General features: G+C 44.1%; 4 protein-coding genes across 4 annotated transcripts in view; 3 read left to right on the top strand and 1 right to left on the bottom strand.

Annotated features, from left to right (window-relative positions):
• Window positions 1-24,333, top strand: part of LOC148368215 (uncharacterized) — a 359,448-nt gene that overhangs the window by 43,642 nt on the left and 291,473 nt on the right. The window lies entirely within an intron of this gene.
• Window positions 1-24,333, top strand: part of LOC148368220 (uncharacterized) — a 306,344-nt gene that overhangs the window by 58,434 nt on the left and 223,577 nt on the right. The gene's annotated exons all lie outside the window — the stretch shown is intronic.
• Window positions 1,655-11,088, top strand: LOC148368229 (uncharacterized). Its single transcript, XM_088329635.1, has 5 exons — window positions 1,655-1,844; window positions 4,557-4,877; window positions 8,799-8,933; window positions 9,253-9,730; window positions 10,403-11,088. The coding sequence occupies exons 1-5, from the start codon at window positions 1,655-1,657 to the stop codon at window positions 10,965-10,967; spliced, it is 1,689 nt and encodes a 562-aa protein (XP_088185761.1). The 3' UTR covers window positions 10,968-11,088.
• The window catches only part of LOC148368227 (uncharacterized), a 66,363-nt gene continuing 60,806 nt past the window's right edge, over window positions 18,777-24,333 (bottom strand). Inside the window, exon 6 of the mRNA XM_088329633.1 lies at window positions 18,777-20,666. Within this exon, the coding sequence (XP_088185759.1) occupies window positions 19,287-20,666 (1,380 nt within the window). The 3' untranslated portion in view covers window positions 18,777-19,286. The remainder of the gene's footprint in view (window positions 20,667-24,333) is intronic.

Here is a 24,333-nt window from a genome sequence, read left to right as displayed (position 1 = left end):
CAGTCTAATGGCCAGGGGGACTAGACTATTGCGGAACCTGGTGGTCCTGCACCGCACACTGCAGTACCTCTTCCCAGAGGCTAGCAGAGTGAACAGTCCATGATGGGGGTGAGAGGGGTCCCCGATAATGTTCTTAGCTTGGGAAAGGCAGCGCTTCTGGACAATGTCCTGAATGGAGGGGAGAGAAGTCCCCATGATTTTCTCTGCCGTCCTGGTCACCCTCTTCACACTACCCCAGTCGGAGGCACTGCGGCCTCCACACCACACAGAGATACAGCTGGTCAGGATGCTCTCTATGGTGCCCCTGTAGTATGCGATGAGGGAGGGTCGGGGCAGGTGTGCTCTCCTCATCCTCCGCAGGATGTACAGGCGCTGCTGTGCCCTCTTAACCAGTGATGCAGTGTTCACGGACCAGGTGAGTTTGTTTGTAAACTTGATACTGCTGACAACCTCCACAGCCTTGTTGTTGATGCATAGTGGGGCATGGTTGGGCTGGTTTTTCCTAAAATCGACAATGATCTCTTTAGTTTTGTCAACATTCAGGACCAAGCTGTTGTCCCTGCACCAGCCTCAACAAGCCTACTGACCAGTCAATCATGTCCGTGCCACCTTTCTTCGAGCATTCAGCAGTACAGCCATCCAACCCAGGTGCCTTCCCCCCCTTTCATTTCTTTCACTGCCTCTTGCACCTCCCATGTTGACAGGCTTCACATTTCAATCACCCAACACGGGCATTCTCTCCATACCGTCGATCGCCTGGACTCTCACTTCTCTCCCGTCCTCCACTCCTCAAAATACTCATCCCGTCCTGACTGCCAACCAGCAATCTACCATCCTTATCTTTCACTTTCTCTTCCTTTCCACACTCATCGTTTCTTACTCTTTTCACTTCTTTCCAGAACACTTTTCTCCTTTGCTCAAAGTTCACTCCTATCTTTCGACACCATTCATCATTTGCTTTCCTTTTCGACTTTTACCAACCTTTTCTTCACTTCACGGCACTCTTATCTTGCAGCCTCTCCTCAAAGGTACGTCTCTTCTATGTCACAGGCCCTGATACCTCATCATTCCACCATTCACTTCCTTTCCTAACACCTCGAACAACTTTTCTCATTCCGCACACTTCTTTCGCACTTATCAACACTGCTTCTTTAAATCACTTCCATTCCATTTCCACATTCTCCACTTCCCTTCTACTACTCCGTTCATGTGTTTGGGTCCTACAGGGAAGGTTTGGTAACGATATGTCAGCTTAAGGGACAGGTGGACTGTTCTTGTTTTACTTTTCATCGTGTCAGACTTTAAAAACCCCTACTATACCTGGTAAAATGGCATTAAGATACTAATAACTAGGTTGTCATTTACTCACTGGAGGGTTCTCGGGGCCAAGTGGGAGGAATGGGATCGGACATTTGTTTCCTTAATCCGTCGTATTATTCTGTATGGTAGTGTGTCGGCGCCAACCTATACGTCAAGTATGCGCAGTGTGACATGATACAAGTACGGAGTGTTACGCTTCAAAGCGTCGGAAAAATTTTAAAAAGACAATCTTCTCTGTAGAGTATGCTACTACGACAATAGATGTACTGCACCCCTTAATGAAGAAGTACAATTTAATGATCAAGCAGTCAGGTTAGGAAATAATCAAGAAATCATGATGAACTCAAGACACTTGATTCCTAAAGAGTCAAAGACCTTAAGACCCATGAGCTCACTCGTGCATCGTTCCACAAAAGGTTTGAACCCGACAGGCCGAAAACCTGCACCGTTGCGTTTGGCGGGTCACGTCGCCGTACGGATCGGATTTGGCTTCATCGTGCAGCCCTACTTACCGCCGTCACTCGGTATAAACCCTAAATACCGGTTTTCCGCGCCCATAAAAGTCTCAGATTTTTTTTTCAAATTTTCGCTTTTGGAAGCAACAAAGGTAGACCGGCTCGGTGGCCTGATGGTTGGGCCCCCGCTGCCTGGTTTTGAAAGTAAACGTTGCGTCGCCACGGTGACCACGTGACAGAATGTCCGCTTCAGTTTGCGCATCCCTACGCGTCGACGTATATTTCTAGACAATTCGGTCAAGGAGAAAGAAAAGGAAAAAGAAATAAACTGAAATGAAATTGGAGCAAACATTCTTTGAGCTGACAATAGCTTATTGTGTGTAGACATCTGGCGGAAGTCTTGACCCGGGGGCGGACAACCATCACAAGTTGTTTAGAGCAATGCAATAAGGAGCCTTCCCTTTTTGCCATATATCCTCTCTGCGTATTTTTGGGGGCCTCGCCCATCGACGGTCCCTCCAATATAAGGACGTTTCTGAAAGTAAAACCACCAACCTGCTCTGTTCAACACAATTTGGAGTATCTTGTAAACAGTTCCTGGACACTCTGGTTCCTGCCACGCAGTAGGAAGATGGTCTTCACCGATGTCTGAAAAACACAAGTCAAATGGAATTTTTTTGTGACGCCTTTACTCACAGAAACTCACAAAATGCGCAGAACACCATTGCAACATCAACCTGATCTGAAAGCTACAAGAGGGCAAGGAAAAACTCAAAAAAGGTCAGGATGCGGAAAATGAAGAAACCTTGGGAAGGAAATGCACATGACATCTGCAGGAAGTCATGGAAACAGGGTTCATACATGGTTTTCATGGCCAATTACGAGCACTTTTCAAGCACTCCCATAGCCACTTTTTAAATTATTTTAATTAATTTAATTTATTTTAATAATCCAGCGGCGCCATCACAGGAAAGTTTTTTTGTTGTCCTCTTTGATGATTAAAATGAAGTCGTTATCTTGCTCCTAGCGCATACTTTGTGCTATTTTGGGATGTTCCTATCCACGAACAACGATCTTTGTGTGTGAAGGGGCTGCTATAAACTGACATCGATTCTGCCATTGTGCTTCGACAATGCCTGAAGGCTCTGAAGGTGTTGCATAATAATAGATTTCAATACGAAAGAAAAAAAGGAAGAAAGTAATGAAAAGCAGAAAAATGAACCAAATTTGGACTCATTTTTAAGATACGAGTGCATTCAATCCTTCAATCGACTGCCGATCTTTTGCTTTTTGATCTTTTCACTTATTTGACTCTGAATGTTTTGTGTGCTTCTCATTTGTGACTAAATCGGTCAAGAAGGAATTGCAAATTGTCTATTTTAGCACTGAAGAGTTAATATTTGGAATTGATGTGTTCATGTTTTGCATTTTCAGGGATTTTGTCTTCAGCGTGTAAAAAGCTGATATTGTTTTGTATTGTTTTACAATTTGTTTCTGTAGATCTATGACTATTTTGATTGCCAGCCTGCAACATTTTGGAAAGCATTGTTATTGTAGCAGAAGCAAAAAAAATGTCCAACCTTCCCCAAGCTGCTTGGAAAAAGCGTCCTCTCGTCGCGGTCCTTCCTCACTGGAGCGCATTGTATCCGTCTTTTAACAAAAAATATTTCAAACTCGGGATTAAAAAGGACCACAAAGTGATACTTGAGTCGAGTTGACGTCGTTTGAAGTCGAGTAGAGGACTTTCTCCACATTCTATTGTTCGGCAGCCATGACACCTTCTCCTTCGAAACCCCGCCGCAATGGATTGTGGGTACAAGTGGCACAGATCGCATGATGCGTTCACGAAACTGGGTGTTTCGGGTAATCCTACCAGATACGACCGAAAAGCGTCTCAAAAATGTGGAAAGTCGGGGTTTTCTGACCCCCAACCGGGGAGATGTGATTAGATAAACACTTGAGGTGGGAGGTCCGAGTTGCAAAGTTGGGGTACATAGCCTTTCTCCTGGTCGGGGGTTTGACATCTCAGTTGTCGTCTTTACGGGAACGCAGCAACATAAACAAACGAGCATGATGGATAGGTCGGCGCCAAAATGTCGATATTCGCCAGCTGAACGCGCATTTGAAGGCAAAGTAGTTTGAAAAGGGGGAAAACGAGCATTTGAAGGCATGTACGTTGAAAAAGGGGAGAAACTTTTGTCAATTTAAGAGCGCTATTACTCGTGATATTGCGGTAAGATGTTTTCCGTTTGTGTGACGTCATTACGCATGCAGCGTTTTTTTGCGTTTTGCTGTTGAAGATTACCATCCATGGTCCAAAAATGGTTGTGTGGTTTTTTTATTGTATGTGCGTGTCTTGCTGTCGGTGTAACAGAGTTATTTGATTGTTTGGAATGTTTTTTGCAATTGTGCTTGCTCAATCAATGAACCTTAATGCCAACAATCCAACGGTATCGTGTGACTGACATTTAGCATCTATTTTGCAGATGATGAACTAAAACAACAACAAAAAAATTATTTAAAAAAGGCCACTTAACTCCAAGCTTCGATAGATCAATTTTGATCCGATCTATCTAGTCCTCTATGTGTTTCTGTTGCTGCGTTCCCTGTAAAGACGACAACTGAGTTTTCCAACATCCAACCAGGAGAAAGACTATGTACCCCAACTTTGCAACTCGGACCTCCCACATCGAGTGTCCTTTTAATCATATTTCCCCAGTTAAGGGTTAAAAAAAACCGATTTCCCACATTTTTGAGACGTTTTTCGGTCGTATCTGGTAGGATCTCCCGAAACACCCATTTTCGTGAACGCATCATGCGATCTGTGCCACTTGTACCCACAATCCATTGTGGCGGGGTTTCGAAGGAGAAGGTGTCATGGCTGCCGAACAATAGAATCTCCAGAAAGTCCTCTAGTCGACTTCAAACGACGTCAACTCGACGGAAGTTTCGCTTCGTGGTCCTTTTTAATCCCGGGTTGGAATTCGGAGAGAATGTGGTCCAGTGGGGAAGGACCTTTTGAAGAGAAGCTTCGGGGAGCCAAAGAGGAGAGCGAGCGCGAATGTCGACGACCCGACGCTTTTTCTAAGCAGCTCGGTGAAGGTCCGTCTTTTTCGCTTCTCCTACAAAACCTAAAGTGTAGGAAATCAAATGAAATTTTCAAGTCGAATCAAAACTTCAATAGTTCCCCGATAAAACAAATGCAAAATGCCAACATGACTTCTAACAAAAAGTGCATGGCCATTTCAATTGAGCTTTGGATTGGTTCCAACATGGCGGCCCGCACGAATGCTGCGGCGAGTTGCTCATTTTTCTGCTTTTATATGTAACCGCGGTGTACTTGTCCCACCAAAGATCCACATTCATGCCGGACCGGATGATGAGGTTTTTATGATTACAGTTTCTGCAAATGAATGAGTCACAACATTAGCTTTTCTGCTGGCTTTGATCTCAGTAGCAGCTCTCTCTGAAGACTACCCAAATCATATCAAAGAGCTTCCTTTACCATTTACATGAAATACATTGGCTGGCAACCAGTCCAGGGTGTCCCCTGCCCACTGCCCGATGATTGCTGGGATGGGCTCCAGCATGCCCGCGACCCTACTGAGGATAAGCGGTGCAGCTGTTGTGATGAGACATTTTAGAATGTGACAATACATTTGTACATCCATTTTAACAAGAGATCGTACAGCGGAATTTTAACGTTTACAATGAATTCAACATATTTTACTTTCGTCTGAATTTAAACTACCATCATCCTTTCTAATATATATGATAAACATAAATAATAACAAAAAAGAGTATAAAAACGGGTACGATTTACCTGCAAATGAATGAGTCACAACATTAGCTTCTCTGCTGGCTTTGATCTCTTGATCATGGCTATGAGAGTACTTGTAAAGTATGTATGAACCCTGTTTCCATGACTTCCTTTATATTTAATGTTGAGGTTGACCGTGTATTACGCGCTAAGGCCCTTGCAACATCCATTTCCGCTTGGTCATCCTGGAAGGGGGATGACCCCATGTGCGGTCCCTTCCCAAGGTTTCCTCATTTTGCGCATCCTGACCTTTTTTGAGTCTTTCCTTGCCCTCTTGTAGCTTTCAGATCAGGTTGATGTTACAATGGTGTTTTGCTCATTTTGTGAGTTTCTGTGAGTAAAGGCGTCACAAATAAATGCGATTTGACTTGTATGTTGCAGACATGGGTGAAGACCATCTTCCTACTGCGCGGCAGGAACCAGAGTGTCCAGGAACTGTTTACAAGATACTCCAAATTGTGTTGAACAGAGCAGGTTGGTGGTTTTACTTTCCGCAATCTGAGATATTTGGCCGTCGACGTCCACCGTACTTTCCTTTGGAATAAGGTCCGGCCTTCTCTTTCGCTCATTCTTTCAAAATATATACAGTGAAGAAAAGAAGTATTTGAACACCTGAGAAAACCTCATCTCATAGCTGTATCGGTTCACCTTATTAGGGTCGCGGGAGGGCTGGACCCCATCCTAGCCATCTCCGGGGAGTGAGCAGGGGACACCCTGAACCGGTTGCCAGCCAATCGCAGGGCACACGGGGAAAGACGACTCATTCACACCGAGGGACAATTTGGAGCGGCCAATTCACCTGAAATGCATGTCTCTGGAATGTGGGAGGAAAGCGGAGTGCACGGGGAGAACATACAAACTCTGCACAGTAGTAGCTGGATATGAACCCACGAAGGACGTTCCCATGACCTCAGAACTGTGCCGCACACGCTCTAACCACTGCACCGCCGTGCTGACCAGAGAAAATGAATGTTGATATTTGGTACGGTAGCTTTTGTCGGCTATTACAGAGGTCAAACGTTTCCCGTAGTCTTTCACCAGGTTTGCACACACTGCCGGAGATTTCTTGGCCAACTCCTCCACGCAGATCTTCTCTAGATCAGTCAGGTTTCTGGGCTGTCGCTGAAAAACATAGAGTTTGATCTGCCTCCGAAGATTTTCGATTGGTTTCAGGTCTGGAAACGGGCTGGGCCGTGCGAGAACCTTGATATTTTTCTTACAGAGCAATTCCTTGGTTTTCCTGGCTGCTTTCGGGTCATTGTCATGTTGGAAGACCCGTCTTCAACGATTTGACTGAGGAGAGAAGGTTGTTCCCCCAAATCTCACAATACACGGCCCCCAGTCATCCTCTCTTTAATGCAGTGCACTCGTCCTGTTCCATGAGCAAACAAAAAACCCCAAAGCATGATGTTATCACCCCCATTTTTCACAGTAGGGATGGTGCTCTTATGATCGTTGTTTTCCTATCTTCCTCCAAAGACGCTTAGTAGCATTATGACCAAAATGTACTATTTTGATCTCCTGACCACAAAACTTTCTCCCGTGACTCCTCCGCATCATCCAAACGGTCATATGCAAACTGAAGACGGCCTTGACGCGTACTGGTTTAAGCAGGGGAACCTTTGGTGCCATGCGTGATTTCAAATCATGACGTCTTTGTGTATTTCCTACACTAACCTTGGAAACGGCGGTCCCGGCTCTTTTCAGGTCATTGACCAACTCCTGTCGTGTAGTTCCGGGCAGATTCGTCACCGTTCTCAGAATCATTGAGACCCCACGAGGTGGTCTCTCCGAATGAGATCGACCGTCATGTTTAGCTTCTCCCATTTTCTAACGATTGCTCCAACAGTGGACCTTCTGAGAAAAATGGCTCTTTGCAAAATGATGCATGTCAAGCAGAAGTTTTGCCCTGGTGCTTTTTTGTAACATCTGTTTTTGACATCTAAACCAGGGGTGGCCAACCCGGTCCTCAAGAGCCGCATGTCCTGCATGTTTTGGAGGTTTCTCAGGTGATGCAAATTTTAAGATTGCTTGCAAGCTGTGCGGGAGCTTGATAATGACCCAGGTGATTGGGATCACCTGTATTTGAACAGAGAAACTCCAAAAACATGCAGGACATGCGGCTCTTGAGGACCGGGTTGGCCACCCCTGATCTAAACAATACTTTCCATAAACACAAGGGCGCTTGGCTTGAAAAAGAACATTTGATTGCAAGAAGACTAAACCTATGCATGAACTTTGCAAACATTCTCAGCCCCTGATGTCTCGGGTGACGTGATCACACGATTCGGGTCGTCACGGTGATGGCAGGGTCCTTTGATACGTCATCCCAACCAAGGCCCTGGTCATTTTTTTTTTTACAAAAGACTAAAGATTTGAAGCGTTAACAGTATGTACTTATCTTTGCTTTTCTATTCAGCGCCCCACGAAGTAATAGATAGATGGATAGATACTTTATTCATCCCCGTAGAGAAATTCACACTTCCAGCAGTCTACCCCGCTGTTATATTAGATTACAGATTAACATGATGCCCTAGGGGTGCTTGTAGCGGAGCGGATGACATATCGCTAGTCCAAAAGTTCGACATCCCTGCGGCAGATGGAAATCTTTTCTTTGTGAAAATCCAGGGATACACCACCTCGTGTTAGCAAGTCCTCTCCGACTCCCATCGGCTTTTGTGTCTCTGTTTAGCGGCGTTGAAGCCGGATAGCTCCGGGTAGCTCCGGGTGGCTACACGTTAGCGTCCGGAATGCTAAACGTGACCCATGTTTGTGCAAAACACAGCGGCGAATGCAGGAACAAAACGCAGCACTAAGTGTTGATAAAAATCGGATCGAAACCACTCCTACCACCTAGTGGCCATTTCATTCCCAGAGGCCTAATACTTGCTGATTAGCAGAGCTTAAGCCTTTAGATTTTTTTTTATGTTTTGCCACTCGGGGACAATGCTTCCGAACAAATTGAGGGCAATACAAATAAATGTGGGACCTCGGTGATCGCGGTTTATGGGGACCAAAACCACCCGCAAAATGTGAAATCTGCCAAGTAGCGACGCCCCTTCAAAAAAGAAAAACCTTTGCAGTACACTTCCCCTGTATACAGTACAATACAGTACACCATATGGAATTCGGCTAGAGAGATTCTTCTGTTCTTCTATTTTCTGCTTTCGACTGGTCCGATAAACTGACTTTTTCCTCGGCAGCGAACATCTTTGGCTTTTTCTCGGCTCGGTTGGACGCACCGAGGGATAAAGAGCGTTTCGCCGAGGGCTTCGAAAAACCTTTAGAAAATTGGCCGCGAGAAAAAGGCGAGCTCACTGCCAGCTATGGCGAGAAGCGTACCGTATAGGAGGTAAGCGCGGTCTACTGTAGCCGACGGGCCAATGGGAGTCGAGTATTCGGCGAGTGCCGGCCAATCGGCTCGCGTCGATGGCCGTATACGTGCGTTTCTTTGTGTTTTCAAATGACTCGTTCTAATTGAATGTTTTCTTTTCAGATGTTGTAAAATAATGTCCTTTCTAAATTTGAATATTTTTCATGATTCATTTTTGAATTTTTTGAATTGATATTATTATTATTAGTAGTAATTTTTTGTAACTACTACATGGAAGCGCGGAGTAGCGAGGTACCACTGTAAACGTGACTTGTGTCTTGCAGACGTCGGCCGAGAATATCTTGCTACTGCGCGGCAGAAACCAGAGTTGCCTGACGTTGAAATTGAGGAGGAAGATCTGAAGCCTTATCACGTTAAGCAAGAGACGGAAGATGGGGAGCCTGTTCACCTGAAAGAAGACGACAATTTTCAAGTTCGTTCAACCGCCGAAGATCAAGGTCAACCTGAAGATAACGGTCGGCAGGAGCTTCTAAGCATCAGCTCCCGTCAACACGTGGAAACGGATGAGGACGACTCGCAGTCGGAAGGTGGTAACACATGTTCTCAGTGTGGGAAAACCTTTCGAAGCAAGTTTTATATGAAGTTGCATATGATATTACATGCTGGGGAGAAGCCTTTTTCTTGCTCAGTTTGTGGTCAAAAATTCTCACAGAATGGGAACTTAAAAATACACACCAGAACCCACACTGGCGAAAAGCCTTTTTCCTGCTCAGTTTGTGGTCAAAGATTCGCTTCAAATGGGCACTTAAAAATACACACCAGAAACCACACTGGGGAAAAGCCTTTTGCCTGCTCAGTTTGTGGTATAAAATTCACTACAAGTTGTCAGTTAAAAATACACACATTAACCCACACTGGCGAAAAGCCTTTTGCCTGCTCAGTTTGCGATAAAAGATTCACTACAAGTGGCAACTTAAAGAGACACATTAGATCACACACTGGTGAGAAGCCTTTTGTCTGCTCAGTTTGCGGTCAAAGATTCTCTAAAAATGAGAGCTTAAAAAAGCACGGACTGTTCCACACCGGGGAGAAGCCTTTTTCCTGCACAGTTTGTGGTCAAAGATTCACTAAAAGTGAGAACTTAAAAATACACACCACAAACCACACTGGCGAGAAGCCTTTTTCCTGCTCAGTTTGTGGTAAAAAATTTACCTTTCGTTGGATCTTAAAAACACACACACTAACCCACACTAAGGAGAAGCCCTTTTCTTGCGCAGTTTGTGGTCTAAGATTTACCTTGCGCTGCGTCTTAATACGACACACACTAACCCACACTGGGGAGACGCCTTTCACCTGCTCAATTTGTGGCAAAACATTCACAGAGAAAGGGAGCTTTAAAAAACACACAATATCCCACACTGGCGAGAAGCCTTTTTCCTGCTCAGTTTGTGGTCAGAGATTTAGCAGGAGTAGAATCTTAAAGAACCACATTAAAACCCACACTGGCGAGAAGCCTTTTTCCTGCTCAATTTGCGGTCAAAGATTCACTCGGAATGAGAACTTAAAAATACATTCCAGAACCCACACTGGCGAGAAGCCTTTTTCCTGCTCAGTTTGCGGTAAAAAATTCACCCGAAGTGGACAATTAAAACAACACACACTAATCCACACAAGGAAGAAGCCTTTTTCTTGCTCAGTTTGCGGTAAAAAATTCATTAAAAGTGCAAACTTAAAAAGACACACATTAACCCACACTGGGGAGAAGCCTTTTTCCTGCTCAGTTTGCGGTCGAGGATTCGCTACAACTTCGAACTTAAAACAACACACACTAACCCACTCTGGGAAGAAGCCTTTTTCCTGCTCAGTTTGTGGAAAACGATTCTCACAGAATGGAAACTTAAAAATGCACCAAAAAACCCACACTGGCGAAAAGCTTTTTTCTTGCTCAGTTTGTGGTCAAAAATTTGCCCTAAATGAGCATTTGAAATTACACCATCTAACCCACTCTGGAGATAAGCCTTCCGCCTCTTCAGTTTGAGGAAAACGATTCACCTTAAGGGGGGACTGAAGATAACACACACTTACCCACACTAACGAGAAGCGTGGTCAAACATTCACTAAGAGTTGTAACTTAAAAAACATTCACACAGGCTGTCCATAGGAACATAACGGCTACAAAACCATTTGCCCTCCCTTTTTTCATTTTTGCCAGCACATCAAAAAAGCTACATTCATTCACAGGAAGTGAACAGACTCTCCAGCTGTGTCATAAAGATTTGTGACCCCAAAGTCTTCATATGGATTCAAAAGATTCAGGATTTGCATACCTGTTGTATTTCTTGATAGATGATTTATTTCATCTCTTGTCCCCATAAACTTTTGCCTTTTATCAATAATCTCATTTCATTAGCTGCATCACTCATCCTCATTAGGGTCGCGGGGGGGGGGCTGGAGCTTATCCCAGCCATCCCCAGGCAGTGGGCAGGGGACACCCTGAACAGGTTGCCAGCCAATCGCAGGGCACACGGTGACAGACAACTCATTCACACCTAGGGACAATTTGGAGCGGCCAATTCACCTGAAATGCATGTTTTCGGAATGTGGGAGGAAACTGGAGTGCCCGGAGGAAACCCACGCAAGCACGGGGAGAACATGCAAAGTCCGCACAGGAAGTCTGGAGCTGGTTATCAATAATTATAATAATAAGATGGCCGACATAGATCTTTAGGGTTGTGGCCTGTTCTCACCAGAGCAACAAAGCTTGGGGAGCCCGCGGTTCTCTCCGTCCCTGTCGTCCGGATGATAGCAACCTCCGTGAAGTCCACAGCTAAAAGAGTTAAGAACCCAACTATTTTCATCTTCCTGTGAGGCCATGAGCTGCTTCTCACACACTCCTCCCTTGAGTGACTTGTTCTCAAAGGTACACATAAAGGGTGAGTGCAAAAACCTGTCTTTGGTGTTTTGGGCAAATATCCCATGTTAGCACGCTATGAAAACAATCCCCGATCATTGAAATGAGTGTATTATCTTCAAACCGTGTTCATTGATCGGTACTGTGAACCCGTTGCATCAAATGCAATATTGCACAACCGTTACAATACCAACGGTATCACGACAACCCTGTATGTAACATCCCACATGCCGACATTTCTTGTGTAAATACCATGTCAATTATAACTATAGCCTTATCCCCCTTGTTTTATAACATTATCTTCTCTGTTCCTTTATTTTCTTGCTCATACCTCACTATGAATGTGTAAAACTGGAGTGTCATGCCCGATTTCGTTGTCACAATATGTTAGCCCATTTGTAACAATGACAATAAAGGTATATTCTATTCTATTCTATTTCTTCCATCTTCCCCCTTGCCAACTGTAAGGGAAATTTTGGTCTAAGGTTGCCCTTCATACTATATTCTATACTTTTACTTTTATACATTTATATTGACTCAATAATTGTACAGTTAAGTTTTCGAGTTGCTTTTCGGAGCGAACGCCTCCAAGGTCAAGAGCACAAGCTTCCCAAGCCAAAGGAACTTTGTCTCTACAGTTTGGAGGCGACCGGTGGGCTTCCTGTTATCAAACGGGTGCACAGAACTCCTTTTGGCTGACCCGTACTGCCCAAGGACAGGAGCATAAGATTCCCAAGACAAAGGAACTTTGTCTCTACAATTTGGAGGCCACTGGTCATTTTCTCAAGACTCCCATTTATTTTCAAACAATGAACTTCTGTGATGTATCAATTATTTTACTCGCACGCCGTCGACCGACCAACATTATACACTGCATTGAAATATGTCATTCCTGTCTCAACCAATCAGAATGCGCTTTGGTGCACGTGTTTTATTCTATCCTCCAATCAGAAATCTAGGAAACGGTAAAAGAGAGAGGCTGACGCTTCAGTCCGTGGGATTATATTATCATTGAAATCCAAGAACGCAATTTTGCCTCGTTTTGATGCGCTCGCTTTACTTTAATAAACGAGTTTGATTGTTTCGATCATCAATTCTACACTTTGAAGCGTCATTTTATGACCCTTTTTGTTACCGAAACGGGAAGGTTCCAATCTAGGAACACCGATACTTCTGGCATGAAGTTTCTTGTCTAAACGGACAAAACGCTTTGATGGAAAACTCCGAATGCTATCGGTTAATAAGTTGAAATTCGAGGAACGCATCGCTCCTGTACATGAAAGTTCACGATTTGAATGTTTAGCAAAAAGGTTGGAAAGAGCTGAAAGAAGAGAGAAACAACACCTGGAGAAACAGAGGAACAAACGGCAGAGCTTGGCCTCCCGTCTAGGCCTTTCCTGGGACGACGCCCCGAAGCATTTACCGTATTTTCCGCACTACGGGGCGCACCGGGTTATAGGGCGCACCCCCAAAAATAGTTTTTGGTCCTATATCTTCCATAGATAAGGCGCACCGGATGATAAGGCTTTACAACGGGAACGTGGACAAAACAGTCAGATGGTTCAGTCCAACCAATTACCCCCTTAACATTCCCAAAGTTTCAAAGAAGAAAATACGTGTCTCAGACATGTACAGAAACATTGTTTGTACCATGTCACTCAAATGCATCGTTCCAAATATCATTCGGAAGGTTCAAATTGTGAACCGAAACGGTAGTGAAATCAAAAACATTTCATTTTGTTTTTGTGTCATGTTTCTTGATGGATGATCTATTTCATCTCTTGTCCGCATACAATTTTGCCTCTTCTCAACAATTATAATGATTATAATAACAAGATGGCCGACCTAAATCTTAAGGGTTGGGGCCTGTTCTCACCAGAGCCACAAAGCTTAGAGAGCCTGTGCTTCTCTCCGTCCCTGTCGTCCGGATGGGAACAATCCCCGTGAAGTCCGCTGCCAAAAGAGATAGGAAGCTTTATTTTTTATCTTCCTGGTTGTCCATGTGCTGGTTCTCACACACTCCTCTGCCCTGAGGGACTTTTTCTCAAAGGTACACAAGCATGGTTCATGCAACAACCTGTCTTTGGTGTTCTGGGCAAATATCCCATGTTGGCACGCTATGAAAACAGTCCCTGATCATTGAAATGAGTATTATCTTACAAACAAGACCAAATTTGGTCAAAATTTCAGGGAAAAGCTGGTCCTCTTTTCTACGGCCTGGACAAAGACGGGAGCACAGAAAGCCGGGTGGCAGCCAAAGGAGGGGTCCTCGGCGCACAGATCCCAGACTACAGAAACGGACTTTTCGAAGTTTCTAAGATTATTCCTACAGAATTTCGGGATCAGATGAACAAATTGTACATTTAACAACAATCTCTTTGTTAGACCTGTTAGCAATTAGCAATTTGATAATAATAATAATAATATTAATAATAATAATAATAATTTCCTTGTATTGTCATTATGTGTAACAATGTACACAGAACGAAATGTCGATTACACCTGACCCGTTGTAGCGAGCCGATGCAGTCGCAGCCAACAGAGGGCGCCGCCGACCACTTTTTAAGTCTTAGGAATGACTCGGCCGAGGCGCGAACCACCGACCTCCCAGTCTCAAAGCGGGCGCCTTACCATCTAGGCTACTGAGCTGGTATATGGGGTAAATCCTATGAAATATTTTGAACAACATTTCTCTTTGTTTCTAAATAAGTAGCAATTGGATAATCTTGTCAATCAATTCAACTCATTTCATCCGAAAAGACCAACGCTATCCAGCCAGCAGACTTCTTTTTGGCTCTCGGAGTCATCATTGCTAGACCGGCATTTTCAGAGCAGAGGTTCCATATAGGAACATAGGGGGGAATCAAATCACAGAGATAATAGAGATAAGAGGGCGCAAATCCATGCAAACATTTCTATGTTAATAAGAGAACCTTAAGGTCACATCTCAAGCGGACTGGGAGCCATTGCAGGTTGGCCAATACAGGAGTAATATGCTCAAACTTTTTGGTCTTAGTCGAGAGCTGCCGCATTCTGAACCAGCTGCAATCTTTTGATGCCAGACTTCGAGAGACCAGAAAGCGATACATAACAGTCATCGAGCCGAGAAATCATAAACCCGTGAATCTGATTGAGACAGCATCTTTGCAATATTAAGGAGGTGGAAGAAAAGCTACTCGAAGTCATATTTTTCACATGTAACTGAACATCAGATTAGGATCAAATATAACACCTAAATTTTTGACTGAGTCACATTTGTCTAGGTTGCGGGTAGTTTTTGAAAACAACTGTCGACATTGAGCTGGACCAATAATCAACATTTCAGTTTTTTCTGGCTTAAGGCGTAAAAAAATGAAGTGACATCCATATTTGAATATCAGTAAAGCAAGCCTCCAGATTTCTACAACGTAACTGTCCAGTTGTCTCCAGTGGCACAATCCGTTGAGTGTCATCTGCATAGCAATGGAAACTAATATGATACTTGCGGATAATGTCACCAAGCGGAAGCATAAAAATACTAAAAAGAAGGGGGCCAAGTACAGAGTCTTGAGGAACACCACAGGGGACATTAGATTGTTTAGAGGTCAGATTGCCATAGTTAACACATTGCATCCTGTCTGACAGGTAGGACCTAAACCACGAGAGTACAGTTCCTGAGATACCAACGCGTTCTAGACGAATCAATAATATGTTGTGGTCGACCGTATCAAAAACAGCGCTGAGATCCAGCAGCAGTAACATTGATGAGGCACCAGAATCTATTGTTAAAAGGAGATCATTGGTTCCTTTATCAAGGGCTGTCTCAGTAGAATGTTTTGCCCTAAATGCTGACTGGACAGTTTCAAAGAGGTTTTTTACTGACATGAAGTCATTTAGCTGCTGCGCAATGAACTTTTCGAGTCATTTTGCAAATAATGGCAGATTTGTCGCTGGCTTATAATTACCCAGGCTTTCCGGGTCAAGGTTATGTCGCTTAAGCGATTGTTTAATGACGGCAGACTTGAAGGCTACTGGAACAATACCCGAGGATAGCGATATATTAATAATATTTAAAACTGATGGTCCTAAGATCCCAAACTGATCCTTCACCAGTGACGTTGGAAACGGATCGAGCAGGCACGTAGTTTGTTTGGCCCTACTGACCATCTGTGTTAGACTATCAAGGGACAAATCATTGAAAGCGGACAACCGCCGACACTGTCCTTACCTAACACCTCCACATCTTTAAGGTAGGACAAAGTTGAAGGGCTTTCATTTAAGATTTCATTCCTGATGAGCTGAATCTTTTTATTAAAATACTCCATAAATCATGAGCAAAATTTCGGATTATTCTCATGTATAACAATAATCTTAAACTAAAACGATGTTTTAGCTGAGGCAAGAGCTACTTTATATTTCAGCAAGCTGTCACACCAGGCAAGTTGGAAGACCTCCAGCTTTTCGTTCAAGTTTTCTGCAACCTTGTTTGAGTAACCTGGTTTCTTCAGCAAACCAAGGTGTATTCTTCTTGGGTCGGAATTTATACTTTGGGGACGCCACAGAATCAAGAACATTAACCAAAGCAGTATTGAAGTTGTTTGTAAGTGAGTCAACAGACCCAGTATACGAAGGGGAGGCTGCAGCTACCGTAGGTAATAATTCTTTTAAGGCTAATACCGTGTTAGGGCGGATACTGCGACTGCTGAAGCCTAAATTTTCCTTCTCACAGTAAACATTAAACAGCACCTCACACTTAACTGTTCATTTTGCCGGCTGTGGTTTTTGGACTGTATACTTTATATTCAGCTTCAATCGCGAGACTCAAAGCCGGGGTTTGGGCTAGTTTTGTGACTGTGTTGCATCTTTTGATGTGGGCGCGTGCTGTTGATATACAGGTGCGGCCTGTATAAGTACAAAATCGATTTTCCTCCCAAAATTTGGTGGGTGCAGCTTATAATCAGGTGCGCTCTATAGTCCGGAATTTACGGTGTATTATATATATATATATATATATATATACGTATACAATGGAAGCTGGGCTTTCGAACGCCTCTCAGTTCAAACAAATCGGTTCTCGACCAAAAATTTGGAGAAATTCTTGCTCGGCCTTTCGTTCCAAAAATCGGAGTTCCGACGCCGGTACGCTAGGGGCGACTTTGAGCGGCGTACAAGTGTAGATTGCCCCCACCCCTCCTGAAGAACTGTTCGGCAACGCGCACTCCTCTGCTTTCGTTTTTCAAAAGTGGTGAAGGGAGTGTTTTAAGCCCTAATGATGCCTCGGAAGAAGGTTGGTGCAAGCAGCAAAGTTGCTACAGGTGAAAAAAGAGGAGTAGTGCGTACAACTATTGAAATGAAATGATCTGCATTTATATATAGCGCTTTTCAAGTCAATGACTTCCCAAAGCGCTTCACATTGTGCTTCACATTAGCGGCCGTGATCTGTGCAGCCATGTAGGGCGCTAATCTGCTTATTGGGGGTATTAGTGGTTCAGTGTCTTACCCGAGGACACTTTGACATGTAACACGGACGAGCCGGGATTCGAACTGAGATCCCTTTATCCTCAAACGATCGCCCTACCTCCATAAATATTTTGTTTGTTTGTTTGTACATGATTCAAATTGAATCTTTTTTTCCGGCGCCGTCACGAATGGCAGCCAGTCCAGCAGCTCCCGTGTTATTTTCGATGGTTCTCAGCTCAGGGATGCTGCTGGAAATGTGAATTTCCCAAAGCGGGTGAACAAAGTATCTATCTATCTATCTATCTATCTGAGCTACTGCCGCCCCAACTCGATAAATGTAACTTGTATTTAATCGTATGAACTATAAAATCCTTCAATGTATATGTACATAACATTTTGTGCCCATTGCAAGTTCTACTCACATTAAATCATCCAAATTGGAACACACAGATATAGAAAGGTTTTTTTCTCGCCTGAATTTGTTTTTGCAATCAAATGCCCGCAAATGAGTGTAGCGTGGGTGTCCTAACAGGTGAGACAATAGCTTGAAGCCTTACCTGGTTCAGTGAAAAATTGGATCCTAAACTTCAAAAGACATGTTTCTACGGGTATGTTAGGGTGTTTCCAAAAGTGGCTATTTGGAGAAGACCGGTTTACAGTTCGAAAATCTCTGCAAATGTGTATTTTATTCGTGCCAATTTTTCTCGGACATTGCGAGAATTTTGACCGCTTGAATGATCGTCCCGCGTCCATCCCGATTCTCCATACGTGCGCGTAAAAACGGGGCGTAAAATATATCACTGGTGGCGACACTTATTTCAGGGTTTCTTTCAATACAATCGAAACATCTTCGACTTTTTTCGAATTTTATTGGCCGAGCAATGCGTCGATTATCATTTGAAGCGGTCACCATTGGCTAGAGTTCTTGGCAAATAAAAGAGGCGTTGTCGATTTTAGCAATACGGACCGGGATAGGCTGACGCGGGCTGAGGACCGACAAGCCAAGCCGCGATTGGCTGAAAAGGTAGAGATACCTTTCGACTGTTTTTTTTTCAATCCATTACGGTGTGTTTTGGAGTAAACCTTTTCAGGACGTTACGTACTCTGGTGGAACTTCATGGCTGCAAGACCATGTCCTTGGTTGGCGACGTCAGATTGAGAGTTTCAGGGATGAATATACTATGAAATCTTGATATTTTGAATGCCAAAGGTTGAAGCATCAAACTAAATTGAACATTATTAGTTTTGATTGTTAAAGGGGGAACAAATTGGGCCACTGATGGGTCACGTCTTGTATATACTTAGAATAGTTCATATTTCAGTTTAATGTTGTCTTACAACGTGGTCATGGTGATTTCCAGTCTAGACTTCATCTCGGTCCAGGAAAATCCAAGTCCCTTTTCTGTGGTGCTCCCGGTTTCCGACACGAATTTATTCGAAAAAGCCTGTGTCTAGCGTTTATCGTGAAGGGTGCAATTTTAAACACAATGTATTTTCAACGTTAATCGATCGATTTTGTAGTTTGTTGATATGGATAATGATTGATCGACCCACAAATCATGCAGGCAGTCTGATTTGATGAAACTACGTTTTATTCACAGGACAAAGAAAATGGAATCAAACGAAAGAATAAAGCACATTGTTGACACAAGCGCTCAGGGTTGGAAGGTGGAAGAAATGATGCAACAGGTTAATAGTACCGATCAATGAACCCGGTTTGAAGATAATAGATTCATTTCAAAGATCAGGGATTTTTTACAAGCGTGCCAAGATGGGATATTTGCCCAAAACACCAAGGAGGTTGTCGCAATAACCCTTTTTGTGTGCTTTGGAGAACAAAAAAGTCCCTCAGGTGAGGAGTGTGTGAGAAGCAGCACATATCCAAACAGATAGATGAAGAAATAAAGGTTCCCATCTCTTTTTGGCGGCGGACTCTTGTGATTAAGGGCTACACAAATAGAAATGAGTTGACTTGACAATATGGATATTTTTTTTTTCACCACAATGTCAACAGGTCAAAGGCTTTTTGCCAGTGTGGGTTCTAGTGTGTATTTTTAAGTGCCCATTTTGGGTGAATCTTTGACCGCAAATTGAGCAGGAAAAAGGCTTCTCGCCAGTGTGGGTTCTAGTATGTACTTTTAAGTCCCCACTCTGGGCAAATCGTTTACCACAAACTAAACAAGAAAAAGGCTTTTTGCCAGTGTGGGTTCTAGTGTGTATTTTTAAGTGCCCATTTTGGGTGAATCTTTGACCGCAAACTGAGCAGGAAAAAGGCTTCTCGCCAGTGTGGGTTCTAATGTGGTTTTTTAAGCTCGCACTTTCGGTGAATCTTTGACCACAAACTGAGCAAGCAAAAGGCTTCTCGCCAGTGTGGGTTCTGGAATGTTTTTTTAAGTCCCCACTCTGGGCAAATCGTTTATCACAAACTGAGCAGGAAAAAGGCTTCTCGCCAGTGTGGGTTCTTGTGTGACTTTTTAAGTTTCCACTTGTAGTGAATCCTTTTTCACAAACTGAGCAAGAAAAAGGCTTCTTGTCAGTGTGGGTTCTAGTGTGTATTTTTAAGTGCCCATTCCGGGCGAATCTTTGACCGCAAATTGAGCAGGCAAAAGGCTTTTTGCCAGTGTGGGTTAGTTGGTGCATTTTCAAGTGTCCATTTTGGGCAAATATTTGACCGCAAACTGAACAAGAAAAAGGCTTTTCACCAGTGTGGGTTCTAGTGTGTATTTTTAAGTGCCCATTTTGGGTGAATCTTTGACCGCAAATTGAGCAGGCAAAAGGCTTTTTGCCAGTGTGGGTTAGTTGGTGAGTTTTCAAGTGTCCATTTCTGGCGAATTTTTGACCACAAACTGAGCAAGAAAAAGGCTTCTCGCCAGTGTGGGTTCTTGTGTGTATTTTTAAGTGCCCATTCAGGGTGAATTTTTTACCACAAATTGAGCAGGAAAAAGGCTTCTCGCCAGTGTGGGTTCTGGAGTGTCTTTTTAATTGTCCGCTTAAAGTGAATCTTTGACCGCAAACTGAGCAAGAAAAAGGCTTTTCCCCAGCATGGAATTTCATATGCAACTTCATATAATACTTGCTTCGAAAGGTTTTCCCACACTGCGAACATGTTTTACCACCTTCAGCGTTTGCGGAATGGGACGTGTCGTCGTCTTCCGTTTCCAAGTGTTGACGGGAGCTGATGCTTAGAAGCCCCTTCCGACCGTTATCTTCAGGTTGACCTTGATCTTCGGCGGTTGAACGGACCCCGGTCACTCGCAAGACTGGAACATCGTCCTCTTCCTCAACAGGCTCCCCATCCTCTGTCTTTTGCTTAACGTGATAAGGCTTCAGATCCTCCTCAATTTTAACGGCAGGCAACTCTGGTTCCTGCCGCGCAGTAGCAAGATATTCTCGGTTGACGTCTGCAAGACACAAGTCACGTGTATTTGTATTGCCCTCAACTCGTTCGGAAGCATTGTCCCCGAGTGCCAAAACGTGAAAAAAATTCTAAAGGCTAAGGCGCGGCTGATCAGTAAGTATTAGGCCCCTGGGAATGAAATGCTCGTTTTTAGAGGATAAAAAGGGGCCGGAGGGACTTCCGGCGGCGCTACGAGGTAGACGGCAGCAAGGAAAGTCGCTCGGGCAAAAACCACCAAAGACAAATGTAATACATACAAGGAGAAAGAGAGAAAGGCTACAATTTGTGGCTCATATCAAAGAAAAACACTGCAACAAAACACGGTCAAGGAGGGGAGACTTGTTGAGGAAACGGGCGCTAAGGAGAAAAAGACGGAGGGAGCAGAAGGAATGTCATCGGTCGACGAGGGACGCCACTCGGCCATCCTCCGCCAAATCCCTAAATGAAGGCGAGAACACACCGAAGCAGCCGGTGGGAACAAGATTGCCGTGGCAAGACTTGAAAAAGAAGAACTTCTGGAGCGCACTTTGTCGCTGGAGCGGAGGCTGGAAGGCATGGAGGAGCTACATGCTAACACGGAGGAGCCAACAACGAGACCAGAAGAATCCATAGCCCAGGAAGGGATGGATTCCCGGGGGTGTTCTCCAAAAGCTTTAAGGAAGAATTAACAGCGGTACTGCATAAAGTATTTAACTATGCGCCAACAAAAGGAGATCCCTCAAATCGGAAGCCATCGTAACAGTCTTGCAGAAAGAAGGAAAAGACCCAAATTCGTGTGAAAGCTAGAGACCACTTACTTTACTTTCGAACCATCTCAAATTTCTCACAAGCATACTGGCAAAAAGAATGCAGAAATGTATAGCTTAATGAATTAAAAATGGATCAAACGGGGTTTATTCCGGGAAGACGGGGCGCAAACAATATCAGCAGGATACTAAACATAATTACGAGCACAAAATCCGAGAGCCAACCCTCGATGTTACGGAGCTTGGATGCACAAAAAGCTTTCCATAGGGTGAAACCGAGCTTCTTACAAGCAAACACTTATAGCTTTTGGCTTCCCTCAAATATTTGTAGAACGGGTGAAAATAAGCGATAAAAATCCTAAATCTCGGCTTAGAGTAAACGGCTCCGATTTCTTCGAATCAAAGCGGCGCCGCCACCGAGCCTTTCCAGCAGCTCCCCTGTTATCGCTCACTTTTTGTGACTATAGGGCGCACGCCCAAATAATAGTTTTTGGTCCTATATCTTCCATAGATAAGGCGCACCGGATGATAAGGCGCGACAACAGGAACGTGGACAAAACAGTCAGATGGTTCAGTCCAACTGATTACCCCCTTGACATTCCCAAGGCTTGCAAAGAAGCAAATACGTGTCGTAGACACGTGCGGATGCGGTGTCCGTACGATGTCACTCAAAATATCATTCGGAAGGTTCAAGTCTTGGGATTCAAGGAATGCCAACCATTCCTTAGTTTCCATTTTCTTTTTCGCTCGCAACTTTACTGTGCATATGACAATAAACACTTGGAATTGAGTTGAATTCACTCAACTCATCACAGCAACATCAAGATCGTACTAAAACAAGATACCGGGAAAATAGAAAGCCGCATAACTCACTTAAGTTTTCACGTTCAACAATGCTACGCAATCATGGTCTTCTTACAACCGTGAGTGAAGTAAATCCAGGAGGGTCAAATATTTACAAATACAAACTAATGAAACATGTTTCTTTATGGCGTAGTTTAGCAAGCTTGCTACGCCATTGCTAAATTTGGCCAATTGCAGGGTTTGTTTTGGCCATCTAGCCAATCCGAGGCTCTGAATGACTTCAGCCAATAACGATCGATTCAACGGATGATTGATACATCTTTTTCAGCCAATTGCAGGGTTTGTTTTGGCCCTCTAGCCAATCCGAGGCTCCGAATAACTTCAGCCAATAGTGATCGAGTCAAATGATGATTGACACATTGGTTAGCCAATGAAACGCCGGTATATAAATCCCAGCATACACTGCGGACGACTTCGCCTTCGGGGGAAAATCGAGTCGGCGGCTGTTGCGTAAGTTACGAGACCTTGTGATTTAATGTTGATCCATAAATAAGACGTACTGTATTATAAGGCGCATGGTCAGCTTTTGAAAATAATTAAGCCTTTTAGGTGCGCCTTATAGTGCGGAAAATACGGTACTTTCTATCCTATGGACATGGGTTTTAGCGCCCAAAAACGTGTTTATTTGTGGAATCGACTCCTTGCCCTGAAGAATTCTCGTGCCGGCGTGATGAGGGGGCCTATTGTGGAAGAAGAGCCGGAGCTAGCTAAGCAGCTTGCGGCGTTATAAGTCTTCGGTACCGTCCGTAATCATGGGAAATGTGAACTCTCTACCAAATAAGACCGACAAACTGGCTGTGCTGGTGAAAAACATCGAAGCGCACAGGGAGTAGAGTTGCTGTGTTTTGCGGAAACCTGGCTAACGTTTAGCATCCCGGACGCTAAGGTGTAGCCACCCGGAGCTATCCGGCTTCAGCGCCGCAATAGAGAGACACGAAAGGAGGTGAACCCGCTAACACGAGGTGGCGTATCCCTGGGCGCAATTTCCATCTGCCAGAGGGATGTCGAACTTTTGGACTAGCGTGTGACGTCATCTGCTCCGCTACAAGCAGCCCTAGGGCATCATGTTCATCTGTTAATAAACAACAGGGTAGACTGCTGGAAGTGTGAATTTCCCTACGGGGATGAAGAAAGTATCTATCTATCTATCTATCTATCAAAAGAAGAGTCCGGCAAGGGGACTGTTTAAGCCCACTCTTGTTTGCAGTAAGCATAGAACCATTCACGGAATCAACAAGACAAAATGAGCAAATAATGGGGATGTGAGATGAAGGAGGAAAAGAACACAAAATATCATCGTTTGGAGACGACCTGTCGGTATTGCTGAGAGAACCTTCGTTATCGATGCCACCACTCTTGGAGAGCCTTCAAACAGATGGAGAAGTAGCTGGCTATTTAAAGAATGAGAGCAAATCAGTAGCAATTAAAGGAATATGGTAGTTTGAATCTGGGTTTGTCTGTTGGACTCGTTGTGTCTTGTGCCAAAGTTTTCTGGAGTCAATTTTGACGAGCTGTCTGGGGGCCGACGCGGAGGAGTCAGCGCGCCGTTCTCCCGGGAACAGGAGACCGTAAATTTTGACGCGGGGCAACTCTCGGGCAAAGAGAGGTGAAAAGCCGTCTGGGGGCCCACAAGCGGAGGGAGGAGTCGACGCGCCGTTCTTCCGGGACGGGAGACCATGGGACCCAGCCAAGGGGCGAAGGAGATGCTTTGCTGAGCAACTCGGGAGAATGAGAAGAGTCGGTTTTTGGAAGGAGAAGCGTGCAGAGATGTAGTGATTTGTGTGTTAGAAACAAATCCATCTGTGAGTGAAATGCCGGCTTCTGAGAACTTTCTATGCAGAAAAGAGCAAATTGTTTGAATGAACAGAGATTGGGAAGGTCACAAATTGGAGTCGGACGATTCATTGAAGTTTGTGTTGATTTAACAAGAAATTCCAACACAACGATGATATCAGGAATATGTCCAAGAGATGTGATTGAAAGATTTGATTTCAAATGGACAAATAAAGGGTTTCAATATTTGGGGGTGACACCACATTCCACACAG

The sequence above is a fragment of the Urocampus carinirostris genome, chromosome 3, assembly GCF_059441175.1.
Source record: "Urocampus carinirostris isolate Australia breed hairy pipefish chromosome 3, RoL_Ucar_1.0, whole genome shotgun sequence".
Lineage (NCBI taxonomy): Eukaryota > Metazoa > Chordata > Actinopteri > Syngnathiformes > Syngnathidae > Urocampus > Urocampus carinirostris.
Note: the sequence above shows the minus strand (reverse complement) of the source record. Positions and strands in the feature narration are given on the sequence as shown.

Excerpts from the sequence above, each read along its gene's own strand:
- LOC148368229 (XM_088329635.1), top strand. The coding sequence starts at position 1,655 with ATGATGAACTCAAGACACTTGATTCCTAAAGAGTCAAAGACCTTAAGA. Across the intron at positions 1,845-4,556 it reads CTACTTACCGCCGTCACTCG|GATCTCCCGAAACACCCATT; the intron begins GTATAAACCCTA and ends CGTATCTGGTAG. Across the intron at positions 8,934-9,252 it reads TGCCAGCTATGGCGAGAAGC|ACGTCGGCCGAGAATATCTT; the intron begins GTACCGTATAGG and ends TGTGTCTTGCAG.